The sequence below is a fragment of the Ursus americanus genome, chromosome 1 (genome assembly GCF_024610735.1).
Source record: "Ursus americanus isolate L20-20 chromosome 1, mUrsAme1.1.p, whole genome shotgun sequence".
NCBI classification, from domain to species: domain Eukaryota; kingdom Metazoa; phylum Chordata; class Mammalia; order Carnivora; family Ursidae; genus Ursus; species Ursus americanus.
The window spans coordinates 89,651,572-89,670,442 of record NC_142127.1 but is presented as its reverse complement, the minus strand read 5'-3'; the positions used below and the strand labels follow the sequence as shown (position 1 = coordinate 89,670,442).

The window sequence follows — 18,871 nt, the reverse complement described above, 5'->3', positions numbered from 1 at the left end:
ACTCCTTCAGTGAAGAGGCACAAGGACACATGGCTCCTAGCATAAGCTTTCCCACCTTCTTGGGGTTTTCTTGCTGGGGTTCTTGAGGCCACCACAAAGCCCTGTCTGCGGAGTCACTGCTCCCATTTCTTTTCAGCCTAAGAATGGAAAAACAGGTCCCTTTCCCTGTCCTTAAGGTCCAGCTGAGTCAGGCTGACCATTTCAAAAAGAGCTTAGAGGAAAACAAAAAGGAAATCATTATAGAAACTACAAACAGCATAGATGTTGTCATGTCCAAAGTGCAGTTTTCAGATTCTGAGAATAACATTAAAACCGGCGAAAAGCTCACTGAGTTCCACATTCTTTGATCCCAAGAAAATTCCATACCTAACTAATGGTGCTGGCATAACTTCATGGGCCCCCCTGGCCTGCCCCTTCCCTCCAGTTCAGCCAGCCTCTGGCCATGTGATTTCCCAGGCCAACTCAGGCCACTTTGTCATCTTAGTCCATCCATTGTTTACTTTCCCAAGTAAATGCCAACTTTCCCAAAATGAGAGTTTATTTTCAGGGTTTACCCCTAGACTCACTAAGGTCTTTCCCTGTAACACCACCCCCCATCACCGTCCTGAGTAGTGAAACATCTTTAATTGCCCACGAATGAACTTTGAGGCTTTCAGCTTCACCCACCTAAGGAGTCTTCACCAAATTAGAGCTGTTACAAAGAAAACCACAGGCTCAAAATGGTGTCACTTAGGCCAAGTTTCAACCTCCCCCAGAAATGTAGTCTTAATGGGTCAGACAGGAATTTTCTGGTCGGCACCAGTGAGGTCATCTGTCACAGGTGCCCTCTCCACCCCCCAAAAGAAGATAAGTTCATCTTCAGTAAGAGTCCCTGCCCTTCCCCATAAGGGAAGGCCATCTTGCCTGAAACAATCCTTCCTTTTCTTTTGCTAGTAACATCTTGTCCCACCCTCCTGTCTATAAAAACCTTCCATTTTGCACAACTCCCCGGAGCTCCCCTCTACTTGGTAGATGGGATGCTGCGTGATCCATAAATCCATTAAAAAAGCCAATTGGATTACTTTAACGTTTACTCCCTTGACTTTTTGTTATTTTAAAGACCTTTCCCACAAAGCAAAGGCGGATAAATCAACAAATGGGCTTCCAAGAATCCACATTAGCATATCAGCGCCTTCTTCATACGTTAACCTCCAGATCCCTAGAAAAGAGTTAGCTTGGTGCCAGGGAGGAGGAAATGCCAGCAGAAAACGGATAGGACATTCTTTCTCCCACCTGCAAGAGGAATCCAGTTGTAAAGCAATATGCAAATGAGAAATAACTACGGGGTGCTTTTAAGTTAACAATCGCAATCACAGACTGAAGTTCCGGTAGAGATTCTGACCGTACGTCACCATCGCGCGGCCGGAAGGAACTGGAACGGCTCCCACTCCCCGGTGACGAGCCCATGGATGACCTCCTATGAGTTTGGTCGTCTACTAAAATAAGGATTGCGAGGGCGTCACGACAACTAGGAGACTATACATTACATGTTGCGACTGGTAGAAGCTCAGTGACTACTAGCAGGGAAAATCAGAGAATAGAAAAAGGGTAAGCATTAAAATTGGGCGGTACTTTCGCCTTCCATGAGACATGACTCATTCGCGTTGCCGTCGTTGTCCTGGGATACCGGGAGACGCCGTGTCCTGAGCGTCCCGTCTCTATGGAGACGACAACATGGCGGCAGAGTGAGTTCTGAGAGTCGGTCCCAGTACCAGGGAACGGCGCGAGTGGCCACCAAAGGTATCTGTCTCAGGAGACCGCCTCTTTTGGGAAGTTGTGGCCGGGGGTCCCCTCCATGTCCTTTAGAGAGCCCCGTGGGACTGAGACTAGGGTGAGATCAGTCTGGGGATCTCCTAGAGAAGGGAGGAACGAACTTAAGTATTTTTTATGACTTCATTTTACGTTTCTTTTCCACTCCACACTACGCGACGACTCGCTACTTTTTCCACTGGTCATCTTAGGAATGTTTAGGTTGGAAATGAGACAAATAAAGGAAGCTGATGATATGTATATTTTTTAAGTCCTCAAGATTAGAAAATTGGATTTAAAAACAACACCTACCCTGCCCAGTGTCTTCACAGTGATTGAAGATGGGTGTCTTTTGGAAAAGTAGCTCAACCGAGCATGGAAGTTATGGCTGTTAATTACAGTAACATTGGTTCCTCTAGGGCTTTTTTAAATCCCCTATTTCATTCCAGCTTCACATCAACTTTGTGAAGTAAGATAACCCTCATTTGGTAAGGTGACTGAGGCTCAAGGAGATGGAGAAAGTTGCCGATCTCAGCGAACCTGAGCAGATGCTGGAACCCAGCTCTCATTGCTCCAGGACGAGTGCTCCGTTCCCTAAGTCCTAAGACCTGATCTGGACCAGGTTTCTACCCCCATTGTCTCTAATTTCTTCTACCTGTGTTGGCTGGAGACTTTTTCAGAGCTCTGAGGCAGTGGTTAGCTATAGAATCCCCTGAGATCACAGACTTTACTGAGCCAGGCAGGACTACACAGCCATGCAATAGCTGAAAAGTAATGGGAATCTCCTCCCTGCCTCCCCAGCTGGCATTTCTTTGATTCCATCTGAATATCCTCTTTACAGAGGAAGGTAGGGGCCTTGCCTGTTTTGTCCATTGCCTAGCACTGTACGTATAATAGGTACTCAGTAAATGCTTTGTGAGTGGATGAATGAATGAATGAGTGAGTGAGTGAATCTAAGATATTTTCCAGAGGTTTTGGAGGTGTTGCCAATTAGGAAAACCTGAATTAACAGAATCTTTTGCTTTGAATGGTGGTGGGGAGGGGATGGGAGAGTCTGATGAAATTGTTTACATTTCTAAAGGATAACCATAAAATTGTTGGCCAAAGTATAATATGTTATAATAAGGAGTTGAAAGTTTAACCCCAAACTTGAAAAGAGGTTTTTGTTTTTGTTTTTTTAAGTAGGCTCCACGCCCAGGTGGAGTTCAACATGGGGCTTGAACTCACAACCCGGAGATCAAGACCTGAGCTGATAGCAGCAGTCAGACACTTAGCAGACTGGGCCACCCAGGTGCCCCGAAAAGAGAGAATTTTAGGCCAAATAAAGGACAGCTTACATCTCATCATCAATTGTTGCAAAGATTAAAATACATAAGGGGCACCTGGCTGGCTCATTTGGAACATGTGACTCTTGATCCCAGGTTTGTGAGTTCAAGTTCCACGTTAAAGGTGTAGAGATTACTTAAAAATAAAATCTTAAATAAAATAAAATACATGAGAAGGCCTTACAGCACTGCTTGGTGCAGAAGTTCTCAGTAAATGTCAGTAAAAGTTGTTACTATTTTTGAGATTGTTATTTAAAGAGGTAGGGAGGGACACTGAGTAGTCTGAAAAACGTACGTATGTTCATAAAGGTATTAGACTGACGCTGTCCAATATGGTAGCCACACCTGGGTGTGTGTGCTGAAGGAAGGCTCCTAAAGGAAGAGGGGATTTGGAGTTTAGGCCCGGTGTGTGTTCCCTAGAGCAGGACCAAACACCCTTTTGAGTATTTGGTGAAAGCTGTGGACACTTTCCCTGGAAAAAAAAGCACTTCTCCATATATATGGCATTTTACAAATGGTTTGCATATAACTTTTGTGTATATTTGCATATAATTTCCAGCTGCAGTCTCTCCATGGATCCCTCTGCTCTAGAAGCTGGTTCGCTTATCCTTGGGTTGAGTGATTATTTCAGTCAATGCTTACTTTAAATCTGGACTGCTGGTTGCATACTGATAGAGGAAACCCCAAAGACCGAGAACCATCCGGTCTCCTTTACCTCTTCTTTGCCCATTCTCCTCCTTCTCACAGGAGGCAAGACACGTTCAGAAGAAACAAGTAGCGAGCAAAAGCCAGATAAAGGTAATGCGTGTGTTTCAGTGGTACTCCCTGGGGGCTTCCTGAGAAATGCCAAGCGTGGCCATGGCAGGCAGGGCTGAGAGGGCCACATCCCTGAGTCCCTTTCCTGAATGGTGAGTTTCTAGGCTCCTGGGCAAAGCACTGAACCATGTATTCAGGCTCAGTGCTCACGGTGCCACCTCATACCCCCTTGCCACGGCTGGCAAGCGGGCCTCCTTTGGTAATGATGGCCACAGCAGGTCTGCTCTGTGAGCCTCTCTCTTCGATGTCCCTCCTGTCTCCCCTCTGGTCTCTTCCTAGTTCCAGATTGGCAGGAACTCCCGGCTCAGCCAGAGTGTTCCCCTTGGGCTTGTGTTCCAGGCGGCTGATGCTCATCCAGGCAGCCTTGAGCCCCCTGATGAAGACTAGGGTCAGTGGGGACTGCACCATGAACTCCGGCTCGTGCCTGAGTGCCTGCACAATGGCCGTCCCCACCGTCACTGGCAGCAGCGTGGCGCTGAGTGCCTGCAACAGCAGCACCACCAGTGCCCACGTGAGGATGTGGCCAGGGTGGGCGGGACAGGGGGCAGCAATGCCGGGGGGAGAGGTGGCAGGGAGGGGGGTAAGAATCTGGAAGGACCTGACTCCCCCTGTCCAAACCCCAGCCCTAGACCCTGCGTATACTGAGCACCAAGCTGCCGGGAGTGGTGGCAGTGGCGAGAGTGACCGTGGGGGCTAGGGGTGCATGTGAAGAACTCTAGGGAGGTGCCAGTCAGAGCTGAGAGAGTAGTCAAGGCTTCTCTCTTCCGTCAGAACGTTCTTCTGGGTTTGACTCCTAGGACTTTGTGTTTGACCAAGATGTGGCTGTTGCTGCCTTTTTTGCCGCTCTCGGGGTGGTCTCTCTGTGACATCGCAGGGGAGGGGGGTGGTTGTCTAGGAGTGTGACTGTGGGGTTCAACTGTGTGGGGTGCAGCGTGTGTCTGTGTTGCGTGTGGATTCTTGTGTCTCCTTGGATGCGATGGTGCTTGCCTTTGCTTCCCTGAGGACCAGGGGTCATCTCACCCCTTCCTCTGGGCCATTCTGGGCATGTTTGCCCCATGTTCCCTCACTGCCTTTCCCCACTCTGCGCTGAGCTGGCAGGAGATTGGAAGTGGGGAGGAAGGGAGGAGCCAGGGTATTTCTTTTCCCCCCTCTCTGCTTTTGTGACAGTATTCCCATCAGCAGCTGCATCTCCCCGTGACACCAACCCCCATCAGACAGGCGTCGGGGCTCTGAGAACCCCAGTACCCCCCCTAACCTAGTGTGGGAGCAGCTTCTTGATGTTGCTAGCTTCTGGCTTACTTCACTATGCCTTGGTTGTGCGTTAAATGTCTTTTTTTTGAACACCCATAGTGGCTTCTATTTCCCTGATTGGACCCTGACTGATGTCCCAACTGATATTTACCATAAATTACCTTGCTCACCCATGTCACCTTCCGTCCATGGGCCAACCAGGAAAGAAAATACTATATTGGCCATCTGACACTCCTTGTAAATATTTAAACTGAGAGTGTAAGCTCCAAGAGAGAAGAGATGCGTCTGTCTTATTCGCTATTGTAGCAATCCTGGCGCCTAGCACAATGTCTGGCGCGTGATATGTAATCAACAAATATTTGTCCAGTGGGTGAATATATCTTTATGTTAAGTAACAATATAGAAGCAATGCTTGGCCAAAGATAAAATAACATGGCAGTGAGTGGAGTGTTCATCGCAATGGTAGGAAGAGGTACCTTGTTCATCTTCCCTTCACCTTGGCTTTGCCCCTGCAGCCCCCTCCCTTCTCAGGTAGATGGGGGCTGGGGATCAGCTCAGGAAGGATTTTCCATTATAGATGGGAAGCGTTGGCACACTGTGCCTCTAGCATCATCAGGAGCTGGAGTGGCCCCCACATCAGGGCAGGAGCTTGGGCTTTGTCGCAGGCAATTTGACTCCTTCCCCTGCTCCACCAGCCAGTTGAGGGACAGGAGAGGGAATGGTAGAATATTCTTGTGGTCTCAAAAAGTGTATGGGATAGATCACTCCAGCTAGGAGAGGGTTCCACAGCGAAAGGTTAGGATGGGAAGGAAGGAAAGCAGAAGGCAGCACCCAAGGGGACTGGTACCTTTGGGTGCATTGAGGAACAGAACCAACCAGCTAAGAATGTTCAGTGCCCGATGGAGCGGTCCAGGGAAGGCTGCAAGGGCAGGGGCAGGCTCATGGACAATTTGGTTGGAAAACCATTGCAGTGACCTCAGAAATGGTAATATCTGACTCCAAAACTGCCTGCCCCTCACCTTCTCTCTCCAGACCATCCCCCAGGGGCCAGGGGTGGGGTAATTCCTTACTTTCTGGAGATGGAAGATCTTTGCCTGTTCTCTGGGTATTTGACTCTTACCCTGCTAACGCGTCCTTTCTTCTTCCCCTTTTCCCTGCCGACTGGACAGCCTGCGAGCTTGATGGACACTCGCGTGTGCTTCTTAAAGAAGCAGGACAAAGTGAAGAAGAGGGTCATCTGGGGCATTGAGGTGGCTGAGGTGCTGCAGTGGAAAGGTTGGACGCTAGGGAAGGAGATCACCAAGAACCTGGCTCTGAAAAATCTATCCTTGAAAACCCAGAAGATGACGTACAGGTACCAGCCTGAGGGATCAGAGACTCAGCCCCCGAGCCCTCAAGCCCACCCCTCCCCCCGCCAAACAGTGACTCTTTAGGAAACAGACATTAAATTTATCATATAAAATTAGGGGCACCTGGGTGGCTAGTCGGTTAAGCGTCCACTCTTGGTTTTGTCTCAGGTCATGATCTCTGGGTCATGAGATCAGCTTTGCCTCCGTCTCCTCACTCAGCGGGGAGTCTGCTTGAGATTCTCTCTATCCCTCTCCCTCTGCTCCTCCTCACCGGGCGTTCTCTCTCTAAAATAAATCAATGTATCTTTAAAAAAATGAAGTTATTGTATAAAATTAGAAGAATGTATAAAACATGCATAGTTGGAATAGTTACTGAAAGTGGAACCCATGTGACCAGATTCCTAATGGAATAATGTCTGAAACTCACCTTCTCCCATGGTGTGTCACTCCCCTGTTGAAACACCTTCCCTTCCATAAAAGTAACCATTCTCCTGATTTAATGATTTCCTTGCTTTTCTCAAATGAATGGATTTACCACCTATGTTTGCATCCCTAAATGATATAGTTTAATTTGACCTTCTTATGAACTTGATGTAAGTAGAATAGTAAGGTTTATTTTTGAATTCCTTTGTTTTTGTTAAGTTATGTTTGGAAGATTCATCTGCATGCAACAAGAGCTCATTCTTTTTCATCACCATATAATATTCCAACAGCTGCTTATATTGTAATATATTCATCTGTTCCTCTGTTGAGGGATGTTTGGGTTGTTTCTAGTTTGGAACTGTGATCAACATTGATGTATAGATCCTCACTTGCAGGAGTTTTTCGTAGGGTAACTACATAGGAGTAGAATTGCTGTGACCTAGAGCATGTCCATATTTGCCTTTTATAGATAAAGCCAAACTATTCCCTAAAGTACTCATTTATATTTCTATTCCCACCAGCCATGCACGAGTTCCTGCACCTCCGCATTTTTACCAACCACTGCTATCGTCAGAGTTTAAAATTTTTCCAACATTGGTAATTTTTTGTGGTTCTAATTTGCATTTCCCATCTTACTGATACAGCTGAGAGTCTTTCATGTGCTATTGACGATTTCATCTGTGGAATTCCTGTTCAAGTCTGTGCTCTTTTTCCTATCAGATTGTCTTTTTTTTTTTTTTAAGTGAACTCCATCCCCATGTGGGGCTCGAACTCACAACCCCAAGATCAAGAGTCCTATGCTCTCCCAGTCGCCCCTGTAGTTTTCATTTTTGTTTTTGTTTTTGTTTTAAATAGAAGTTCTTATCCCTCGGAAGCCTTTGTCGGTTATGTCTTGTAAATATCTTCTCCCACCTGTGACTTGTCTTTTGAAGAATTGAAGTTCTCCATTTATTAAATGTATCAATCTTTTTATGTTACGGTTGGTGCTGTTTTATATCTTGCTTAAGAAGTCCTTCTCTCCCCCTCCCTAGGTCATGAAGTCTCCTATAGTATCTTCTAAAGACTTTATAGTTTTGCTTTTCATGTTTGTCTTTTATATATGCAGAATTGATTTTTGTGAATGGTTTTATTTATTTATTTATTTGTTTATTTATTTATTTATTTACTGTGAATGGTTTTAAGTAGGGATCCTATGATGCTTTTCCTCAAATGTCCAAATGTCCCCAAGGCATTCATTGAAAAGTTCATACTTTCCCTGATGAGCTTCTCCACCACTGATGTTTATCCTTGTTTCGTGTGTGATCTCTACATGAAAAATTCCAATGTATCACCATTGGTTTGGATGTTTCCTGTGTGCTTTTTGTTTTGGTTTGAGTTTTTTTAGATTTTGTCAGGTTAAGGATGTTCCCTTCTATTCCTAGTTTGCTAAGAGTTTTTCCGCACAAACATGTTGAGGGTTATCTAATATTTTTCTTTATTGAGACGGTCATTTGACTTTTTTTCTGTCTTAATTTATAACCTGGTGGAGTACATTAATTGATTTCCTCCGTTAAACCCACTATGTATTTCCTGGAGTAAGCTCAACTTTGTCATAATTCAGTTTTCTTTCTATACATTGCTAAGTTCTTTTGGCTTTCTGGTTTTGTTTATGAGAGAGATAGGCCTGTAATTTTCCATTCCTCTCCTGCCTCTGTCAAATTTTGGTAACAGCGTTACAATGGAGCTATAGAATATTTTGGGGAGTGTTTCCTCATTTTATATTCCTTACCTACCTACCTAGGAAGGTAAGGCTGGGGTTATTTTTTATCAAATGTTTGGTAGGACTTGCTGTGAAGCCATCCAGCCTAGTGTTTTCTCTGTGGGAACACTTTATTTATTTATTTATTTAAGAGAGCGCTCAAGAGTGAAAGAGCACAAGCAGGGGGAGCGGCAGGCAGAGGGAGAGGGAGAAGCAGGCTCCCCACTGAGCAGGGAGCCCAATATGGGACTCGATCCCAGGACCTTGGAATCATGACCTCAGCCGAAGGCAGCCGCTTCATTGACTGAGCCACCCAGGTGCCCCTCAGTGGGAAGATTTTTAATTCCTTATTCAATGGCTTTGGTGATTTGGGGGGGGGGCATAAAATCTATTATCTAATTCTTGAGCCCACTTTGGTAAGTTCTACTTTCCTAGAAATGGGTTTATGTCATCTAAACTTTAACATTTATTGATGTAGAGTTATTGGCAGTATCGTCTTCCTGTGACTATTTTAGAAGTCTGCACTGTCTGTGGTTTTGACCCATGCTGGAACTCGACAGCCCTGCCTAGGTCCCTGCTTGGATCAGCATCCTGGCCTCTCTGTTCTCAGCCTTGGTTTCCCCCAGCTCAGCGCTCAGGGATTTTTCTTGTTTTCTGAGCCCTGATCCTGAAGCGCTTAAGCCCCGGCTCTCTCCTGCAGGTCCCCCAAGACCAAGTTCTTCTTCACAGTCATCCCCCAGCCCCTCTTGCTGAGCCCGGGCATAACCTTCACACTCCCCATTATCTTCCGGCCTCTGGAGGAGGTAAGGTCTGCCACTGCAAGGGGGCGGGCAGGGAGGGACCCAGGCACCATGACCTTGGAACAGGAAGCAGGGCAGAGCAGCAAGGAGCACTCCCCTCCCCCACCAAGACACACACATACCCATCCTGCCAACTGTAGCAGAAACTCCAGCTTGGGAAGCCCTGGAGAGGCTCTGGCCCTAAACTCATTAAACCGCGGGAGGTTCCCAGTTGGATATTGGGGGTTAAACTCTGTGCTGTGATAGCCTTAGATTCCTTAGCCTCTTCCTACTCTCAAAACATTCCCCCCAGTACAAGAGGTCCCCTATCTCTGAGACCAAGACAGTGTTAGAGGACAGGTGCCCAACTCTCCTCGGAGACTGAGGGGGGAGGGCCTTGGCCCAGCCTCACCCTCAGTGACTGTGTTGGGGGCATAACCAAGAGCTGGGGTGGGATGTGTGGTCCCTGAGTACCATGCGGAGGCCACCATTCAGCGACGGCCTCTGCCCCCGGCCTCCCACCCCCCACATTCCAGAAGGAGTACATGGACCAGCTCTGGTTTGAGAAAGAAGAGGGAATGTTCTGTGTGGACCTGAGGGCCACCCTGCCTTGCCACAGTCTGACCTGCCCACCATCCCTGCGGTTGCCCACGTGTGCTGTGGGGGACACGGCTGAGGCCTGGTTCTGTCTGGAAAATGTGGGGTGAGGGGAGCAGCTGAGGCTCAGAGGTGGGGAGAGTGAGCTCGGTGAGGAGGGCCCCAGGGTGCTGGTGGGGGAAGGGAGGAAGGGAGGGGCCCAGCGTCTCTGCCTTCTAAAGTAGGGGCAGGGGTCAGAATGAGCCCAGTGGCTCTGATCTGCACCCCCCCCCCTCCAGGGACCTGCCCACCTTCTTCACCTGGGAGTTTCCGAGCCCATTCCATATACTGCCCACCACCGGGCTGCTGGAGTCAGGCCAGGCCTCCTATATCAAGGTGACCTTTCATCCCATTTTGGCTGTCATCTACGACGTTCAGGCCACATGCTGGTATGGAGAGGACAACAAGCAGAAGAGCAGCATACAGCTGCAGGCTGTGGGTGAGGCCCGACCTCTCACCTGTCCCCAGAGCCCACCTGCTGCCCCTCCTGGGCCTCAGAGCCTCAGTGTGCCCCCCCACGTCCCCTGCTGGCCTGTCTTCCACAGGACCTCCACCAGCTCCCCGGCCTCCCTAGCCCTGCAGGCTTTGCCTTTTCTGTGCCTTCCTTGGTGTGGCAGACCCATGTTTCCCTGGGGACACCTGCCTTCTTCGAGACACTGCTCAGCTGGGGCAACCAAGGCGCTGGTGGGTTTCTTCCCAAGACGCCCTCATCTCTGCCCCAGCCAAATGCGCCCAGCTCCTGGTGAGCATAAAGCAGAAGCGACCAGAGGACCAGGATGCGGAAGGCATCCAGAAAGTGCTGCACTTCGGCACCATCGCTGTGGGCTGCACGGCCGAGAGGCAGATCAAGCTGTATAACCCTTCAGCGGTATGAGTCCTGTGTATGGGGCGGGGGGGGGGGGTGTTGGAGGGTAGGATCCCAGGCTGGGCGGCTCCTAAAACCCAGCCCCTTTACAAAATGCCCTCTTTCTCTCCATACCTTTGGCCCCAAGCCTCACATAACCCGAGTCTGTTGATACACGTGTGTGTCAGCAGGTGTCCTCTCTTCTCAGCTGGGGACGGGGCTGGAGTATCCCTTGACCACCCCCAGGGCAACTCCAAGAGCAGCCCTAAGATAGTCCTACCCCCAGGACCACAGCTAGCCTTTCTGGTACCTTTAGGAAAGAAAAGAGTGCCCCCCACCCAGGCAGTCCCAGCACAGGGCACACAGCTTGGCCTCTTCCTTCCTCCTGGTGGAGGTGACCTCCATGCCCAAACTGACAGGTAGGGCAGAGGCTGGAAGTCGACTGCTCTCACCCCCCTCAGCCGGGCACTTTGGTCAGGACAGCTGGGTCACCCTGTGACCTGACCCTTCCTGCCCCCACCTGGCCCCATAGGTGAGCGCCCCCTTCCGGATCGAAATAGCCCCAGACATGCTGGCCAAAGATCATGCCTTCTCATGCCCCACTACCAATGGCATCGTGCCTCCAGGAGGGAAGAAGTCCGTGTCGGTGTTCTTCCACCCCGAGACCTTGGATGTCAGAACTATTGACTACTTGTCCGTCATGCCCGCTGGCTGTGCCTCCCAGACCTTGCTCAAGGTCGTTGGTTTCTGTAGAGGTACGGCCACCCTAGGATGCCGCACTGCCTTGTGGGGACAGGAGCAGCCCCCGTTTAGGATTAGGAAGGGCTCTTTGCCTGCTCCAAGGGCCTGATGCCTCCTTGCCCTTCAGTCTGGGTGTCTGCTGCCCCCTGGTGGACTCAGTGTGGAATCAGTTTTGGACCCCTGGAGATCGTGTTCCTGCCCTCACCCCTGGTGAACTCGGGAGGTCAGCTCAGGTTTCTGGGGCTCTGGGTCTTTCCAGCCCAGCCTTCTGTCTCCAGGAAGCCCCACCCTCCATCAGGGAGACCCCTTCTAAGACATCCTCGGGGAGGCTGATAGCCCAGCCCCACCCTGGTGGTGGGGCTGCTCACAGGAGCCCCACCTCCGCCCAGGTCCTGATGTATCCCTGCAACACCACTGTGTCAACTTCAGCTGGGTCAGCCTTGGGCAGATCTCAGAGCAGAGCCTGTGGATTGAGAACAAGTCGGACTGCACAGCCTACTTCCAGCTGGCCATTGACTGCCGAGAGAGTATCTTCGACATCAGACCGAGCTTTGGGACCCTGGTGGGCAAGGCCCGCATGACACTGCACTGTACCTTCCGGCCCACTCACCCCATCATCTACTCTCGGCGAGTGGCCTGTCTCATCCACCACCAGGTGAGCGGTGGGGGAGGAGGCGAGGAGGGGCTCTCCTGGGACCTGGAGAGGCCAGTCTGAGGCCCAGTGGTGAAGACAGGGCTTGGTGATCACTCTCCTGTATTCTCGGATCATCTCTGCCAGGGCCCCGGCCTGGCTTTTGGAGCCAGGGCCCGGCCAGGGGCACAGGAAGGCTCACTCCAAGCCTGGTGCTGCTGCTGCGGCTAATGGGCTGGGGACAGGGGGGAATGGACTCACCCCCTGCAGCACGTGCAGAGTAGAGAGCCTTGAAGGGAGGACCCAATTCAGGGCTGTGGGCAATGTCCTACAAACTGTGCCCTCACCAGCTGGCACCTGGCCAAAGCGGCCAGTGGGGGCCAACATCTGGCCTTATACAGACAAATGTCACAGGACCCACTGTTCCTGGACCTGATTGGGACCTGCCACTCGGACAGCACCAAGCCAGCCATCCTGAGGCCTCAGCACCTCGCTTGGTACCGCACACACCTGGCACGGGGCCTGACGTTCTACCCTCCTGACATCTTGGGCATCTTGCTGAGGGAGAAGAAGCTGGAGCGGGATAAGGATGGGGCCCTCAGGATTCCCACTGAGGTTTGATGGACCGTTTGGGGCCCCCCACAGTCAGGCTCCCCTCCCCAGGTTCATATCCCCTTCTCTAGAAATTCTTGGCGAGTTGTGTTCCCCCAGAGTCCTGTGGGCAACATTAATAGTTGGGGATGACCTGTGTGGAGCCCTTGTTTTTTCCAGAAAGGGGCATGCAAATGAGGGGCAGTGGCAGGAGGAATGGCACTTGGGCCCCTGCTCACCTGTCTCTCCCTGCACAGGACTCGGCGGACGCGTCAGCCCTGCAGTATCCTCTCATTCCCCCCATGACTGAGTGCTTCTTTGATGGTACCAGCGACATAGCCGTCTTCCCCCCACCTGTCAGCATAGAGCCCACTGAGGTGGATTTTGGTGCCTGCCCCGGGCCTGAGACCCCCAACCCTGTCCCCCTGTGCTTGATGAACCACACCAAGGGCAAGATCACGGTGGTCTGGACACATAGGTCTGACTGCCCCTTCTGGGTAACCCCAGACACCTGTGACGTGCCTCCACTCAAGTCCATGGCCATGCGCCTGCACTTCCATCCACCTTACCCCAACTGCCTGTACGCCGTGGAGCTCGAGGCCTTTGCTGTCTATAAGGTGAGTGCGGGCAGAAGAGCCCAGGGGAGGGCAGCCTCTCTGCTCTGGAGCTTGAATGGCAGGGTGGGGTCAGATGCAGTGGTGGGGGCTGCCATGGGATCCATCCTTGATGTGCCAAGCTCCACTTGGACCACACAGTAGTCCTTCCTGGTTTGTCTTCTCCCAGGCTCATAGGCTGCCTTGGCCAAGGGGCTTCTTGGCCCCTCTGATTACATCTCATGCATATGTGACCTCCCACTCCCCCCAGAGGGAGACTCAGCTGAGGTCAAGCCCGTTGGGAAAATTTGGCACAGAAGCTGTACTCCCTGGGGCTCCTGGCTGCTCTGTAGTCCTTGAAGTAGAAAGCGGTCCATCCAGAAGAGCCATGGGCAGGAACCAGAGCCTGGGGGACCAAGTCCTGGGGGCCGGATAATTAGGTGTGTGGGGGGAAAGGGCTTCTGGCGCAACCTCCCTTGGCCAGGGAGCTTGGAGCACAGGCTGTGCTCTGCCCAGCCTCTTGGTCACAGACGCTGGTCGCTCCCTCATCCTGGTCCTGCCTTTTCCCTTCCTTGTTGGCTCTGCCTATGCTGCCGTTCTTTCCCAGGGACCAGGGTGCTGGGACTGAGAGATTAGCATCCCTTACCAGCCGTGTGACCCTGGGCAAGTCCCTTAATGTCCCTGAGCCCTGATCTTTTCATCTAAAAACTTGGGGTCATATCCGAACTTTTGAGATGGCTTTCCAAAGCTGAGACTTTCATTGCCTCCATTCTAATATCTTGGCAGTGGGGAGGGGGGGGCTGTGGGGGCTTGTAGGAATAAAGCTGTGGACACCAGGCTTTGCCGAGGCTGAGCCCTCCAAATTGTTAGGCTACTGGCTCTAGCCTTGCACTGTCTGGTACGGCAACCACCAGCCACATGTGGCCACCGAACACCTGAAACATGGCTAATTCAAATTGAGATATGTCGTTAAGAGACCCACTGGCTTTCAAAGACCAAGGGGGAAAAAGAACATAAGGTATCTCAGGCGTCGCTTACGTATTGATTATAGGTTGAAATGGTTAGATTCTGGATCTATTGGGGGAAGTAAGACATATCTGCTGAAATTAATTTCATGAGTTTCCCTTTGTTAACGTGGCTACTGGAACAGGTACCGCTACCTTTGCGGCTTGCATTTGTGGCTCGCGCGCTATTTCTATCGGCCGGCACTTCTCGAGGCACATTCCTGCAGGATGAATGCTGTCCTTACATCCCGGCCCCGGCCCTGTGCTGGTGCTGTTGTGCTTTATTACAGAGCCTATTTGCGGAGTACCCAGCGTGGCCCCAGCACGCTGCGGTCAGCGCTGTTAGGAAGGCTGTTCTCCGCACTGTCTTCCCAGGGAGCCCCTCTCCTCCTGGAGAGCAGGGGGGCGGGCGGTGGGGCCCCCCTGCAGGGTCAGACATGGGACTCAGCTTGTCCATGGGTCCGGGCCCTGTGCAGGTCCTGCGGAGCTACGATAACATTGAGGAAGACTGTACCGTGTGTCCCTCCTGGTGCCTGACCCTCCGCACACGAGGCCACAGCTACCGTGCCGCCTCAGAGCACCATGTCCCTCAGTATTCCCTGCACGCCCCCAAGGTGAGTGTGGCCCCAGTAGCAGTGGGAGGTGGGGCAGGGGAGCTTGGCTTCTGCCTAGGCCTGAAGATCCCTCTCCGCACTCTGCTGGCCGCAGATACATCCCAGCACCCTCCCAGGCCATCCCAACCTCCCCACCGCCAGCCCTGGGGGCTCTGGGCACGGAGGGCTCTCTCGTGGGCCACTCTGGGACTTGGAGCCCTGGCCCCTCCTTGCTCCATCTGAAATACTCCCTGGGCCTCTCGCATTGAGGCTGAAGATTCTCTAGCTCCTTCATTTGTCTGTGCCTTGTTTGCTGAGCACCTGCTAGGGATCCGACCACCCACCATGAGCCCCTGGCCTTGGAGATTGCCCAGGCCGCTGTGGGTCGCAGAGCTGGTCCCTTGGCTTCCTGAGTCATAATTCCAGGCCTCTCTGAAGAGTGCTTGGAGGCCCTGTCTGACCCGAGCAGCCAGATGACAGAAGGTTTAAAAGTCAGATGTAGGAATAAGGCTGGAGTCAGATGGCCCCGGAGTCAGATGGCCAAGTTCCAGTCCTGGCTTCTCTTTTGATGCCTCTTGCCAGCCTCCCTTACCTTTGTCATCGTTCCAATCCATCTCTGCTGCCCTCACGCCTCATATTGCTGGAAAGGTGCCACTCTGGGCCTCTGTACTGGGGGTGATCCTGTCCCCACCCACCAGCTACACTTCTTCTGTCCAGTCCCCAACCAACTTCACCCCCAAGATTCAAGTCAAGTCCTTCCCTGACTGCACGGGGTTCCCATCCCTGACCCCAGTCCCTTTCTCTTGGCCGGTTCGTCCCAGCAGTCTGTGGCCTGTACTGCTATCTAGCCAATTCTGGGCCTGTGTTGCCCCCCACTGCCTCACACACGGGCACGTCTGCCCTAGCTGGACGGGTGCCCTGGTCAGTGATCTCGGGCCTCGTGTGACATGGCCAGCCTAGCTCTTAGCCTGCAACTGGCCATACCCTACGTGCTTCAGGAATGTTTGGAAGCTGGGATTTCTGGGGCTTTCCTTTTCTCAAAGGGGGGTTCCCCTCAGCCATCTGTAAGAGAATCATCTAGAAGGAGTTTCTTACCCCAGAGCTTCTGGACCAGGATCTCTGAAAGTGAATTCTCCAAAGGAAGATTTGAGGGCACCCTAAAATGAAACTCTGAGGAGGGGGTCTCAGAGGCCTGTGTTTCCTGGATCCACTTCCTATGGCCACTCCATCTCCCTGGAGCTCTCTGGAGGTTTTTTTTGAGGACAGAAGCAATTTTTGGTGCCAACCTGTGTCCGTCCATTCCCTGCTCCCAGGGTAGTGAGTGGGATGTGTGGAGTACCTTGGATTTCCTTGGAGACAGGCCCACCCAAGCCCACAGAGACTTCCCTGAGGCTCTGGGCGTCCAGGGAATATCAAGGGATGTAGTGCTCGTGTGCAGATTAGCGGGGTGGGGGAGGGGGAAGTGCGTAGGTCTGAGCGCGGGTCCCTCTTGTCACACACCCCAGCTCTTTCCTGCGGTGTCTCCCGGCGAACCCTCCTACCGCAGCCTGCTCTTGATCAACAAAGGCTCCATGATGTTGACCTTCAACTTGGCCTCCCAGAGCAGCTTAGACATCTCCCTGCGGCCCAGCTCGGGGCTTGTGGCCCCCAGGGCCCACCAGATCTTCCTCGTCTGTACCTACCCCAAGGGCAACTCCTGGAAGCAGCACATTTTCTACTTGCAGTTCAATTTCTGTCCCCAGTATCTCAAGGTAAAAGGCAGGGCTAGGCAACTGGGTTCTGAGGAGTGGACCATAGTCTGGGGCTTCCCTTCTCAAAGCCAAATTCTGGGGTTGGCCTCTAAAGCTCCCCTCAAGTAGTCAAGGGGCTGCTTTTCCCCCCAAGAAGTGTCAGGGCAGGGCGAAGCCCCCTTGGCCACATCTGTGAACAGCTCTCCCACCCTCAGGGCCCAGCATGTCCTCCTCAAGGTGTCTGGGACAAGAAAAGGGGTGCAGAGGTCCCGAAGGGATGAGCAGGGGCAATATAAGACTCAGACCTGCAGGGTGCAGAGGGGCATTTGGGGCTGGGCCAGTGAAAGGGGCCCATACTGGCCCAGTGAAATGGTCTGTACCTCCTCTCTCAGTCCCTGAGTTCTTTTTAAGAACCATCTTCCGGTTCGGTCACTGCCTACTCTGCCGTGACAGAGGCTGCCCATGCCCAGGCCGGAGGAGGGCCTTTTGCTGCCCTCTCCAAGGGGGAAAAGCCGCCCACCCATGGCTTCTTGGACATTTGGGGGAGCCAAGGCAGCGGGGTGACAGCAGGGCACTGCCCTCCTGCCTCCGGCCCTAGGAGGTAAGCATGCAGAGCCGGGAGGAGCCCCTGCAGCTGAAGCTGGACACCTGTAAGAGCGTGTTCTTCAAGCCTACCTGGGTGGGCTGCTCCTCCACCAGCCGCTTCACCTTCCGCAACCCCTCGCGTCTGCCCCTGGAGTTTGAATGGAGGATTTCCCACCCGCACCGAAAGATGCTGGCCGTCCAGCCTGCTCGGGGGGTTATCCAGCCCAGCGAGAGCCTTGTGAGTGCCCCACCCCCTGGCTGGGGGCCCAGGCTCCCATCTGCGTGCTCCCCGCCCCCAGCCAAGGCAAGCACTCAGGGAAGTCTACGGGGTGGGCTGTCTGCAAAGAGATCCAAGGTCATCTTCACTTTCACCATCATCTCTTACTCGTGCCCATCAGGGGCCAGGCTTACAGGGTGCACCATCCCATTTAAGCCATAATCACCTCCCCTGTCTTGTAAGTGGTGGGACAGCTACCATTGTCATAACCCCGATTTTACAAAGAAGAATGAAACTGAGAGAAGAAAAATCCATTTACAAAGCTTACAAATGAGCAGGTGGAGCTGGTACTTGAACCAGTTTCAAGGGGCGAGTCCACTCTCCATCCATGGCCCCCAAAGCTGCGAGATCTTCAGGAGGTGGTTTGGAACAGCTGGATTTGGGGCCAGATGGGTGGTTATCATTCAGACATGAGGAAGGGGAGTCCTCAAGTCCCAGCAGCAGTCCAGAGGGGGGCTCCATCTGGGGCCCAAACTAGCAGAGCCACATTCCCTGGTCTAGCGCCTTATAGACTAGTTGGGGAGGCCAAACTTGGGCCAAGAACCACCAACACATGGTGTCTGGAAGGACCCAGGTAGTAGTCAGTGAGATGACAGCCCACATAGGCTCTGCAGTGGCTTCAGGAGTTCACACTCCAGCTCCCACCAAGCCCCTCGCCAGCCTTGTGACCTTGGGCAAGTCACCCCACTTCTCTGTCTCCAGTTTCTCATCAGAAAGCGAGGTACTAAATACCACTTACCTTGTGGGGATGAAGGATGGAGGGGCCGAGGGACATAACATAATATGTGATGTGTGGGAAGTGCCCGGCACAGGGTAAACCCTCAGAAAGGGGTACCGTAGCTTTTCTCCAGCAGCAGGACCTCTGGTGGTTGGGAGTCTGGGCAGGGGCTTCTGGAGAGCCCCACCCAGGGATGATTGCTGTGACCCCAGACGCTGACGTGGACCTTCAGCCCTCTGGAGGAGACCAAGTACCTGTTCCGCGTGGGGATGTGGGTCTGGGAAGCTGGTCTGCCCCCAAACATCAAGCCCCCCGCCACCACCCATTACATGCTCCGGCTGGTGGGCGTGGGCACCGCCAGCAGCCTCTCTGTGAGTAGGAGAACCCTGGCGGATGGGGCTGGGGCCAGGGCGCATGTGGGGGGGAAGGCCCCGGGGGGCAGGGGATGGGAGCCCCCTG

General features: G+C 52.4%; 1 protein-coding gene across 1 annotated transcript in view; it reads left to right on the top strand.

Annotated features, from left to right (window-relative positions):
- Nucleotides 1-1,699: 1,699 nt before the first annotated feature.
- The window catches only part of CFAP65 (cilia and flagella associated protein 65), a 34,852-nt gene continuing 17,680 nt past the window's right edge, over nucleotides 1,700-18,871 (top strand). Inside the window, exons 1-17 of the mRNA XM_087866927.1 lie at nucleotides 1,700-1,724; nucleotides 2,590-2,635; nucleotides 3,869-3,918; nucleotides 4,238-4,440; nucleotides 6,350-6,534; nucleotides 9,391-9,493; nucleotides 10,006-10,172; nucleotides 10,345-10,544; nucleotides 10,828-10,973; nucleotides 11,482-11,704; nucleotides 12,080-12,345; nucleotides 12,736-12,936; nucleotides 13,170-13,529; nucleotides 14,986-15,123; nucleotides 16,608-16,853; nucleotides 17,431-17,655; nucleotides 18,625-18,783. Of these exons, the coding sequence (XP_087723053.1) occupies nucleotides 1,700-1,724; nucleotides 2,590-2,635; nucleotides 3,869-3,918; nucleotides 4,238-4,440; nucleotides 6,350-6,534; nucleotides 9,391-9,493; nucleotides 10,006-10,172; nucleotides 10,345-10,544; nucleotides 10,828-10,973; nucleotides 11,482-11,704; nucleotides 12,080-12,345; nucleotides 12,736-12,936; nucleotides 13,170-13,529; nucleotides 14,986-15,123; nucleotides 16,608-16,853; nucleotides 17,431-17,655; nucleotides 18,625-18,783 (2,943 nt within the window). The remainder of the gene's footprint in view (nucleotides 1,725-2,589; nucleotides 2,636-3,868; nucleotides 3,919-4,237; nucleotides 4,441-6,349; nucleotides 6,535-9,390; nucleotides 9,494-10,005; nucleotides 10,173-10,344; nucleotides 10,545-10,827; nucleotides 10,974-11,481; nucleotides 11,705-12,079; nucleotides 12,346-12,735; nucleotides 12,937-13,169; nucleotides 13,530-14,985; nucleotides 15,124-16,607; nucleotides 16,854-17,430; nucleotides 17,656-18,624; nucleotides 18,784-18,871) is intronic.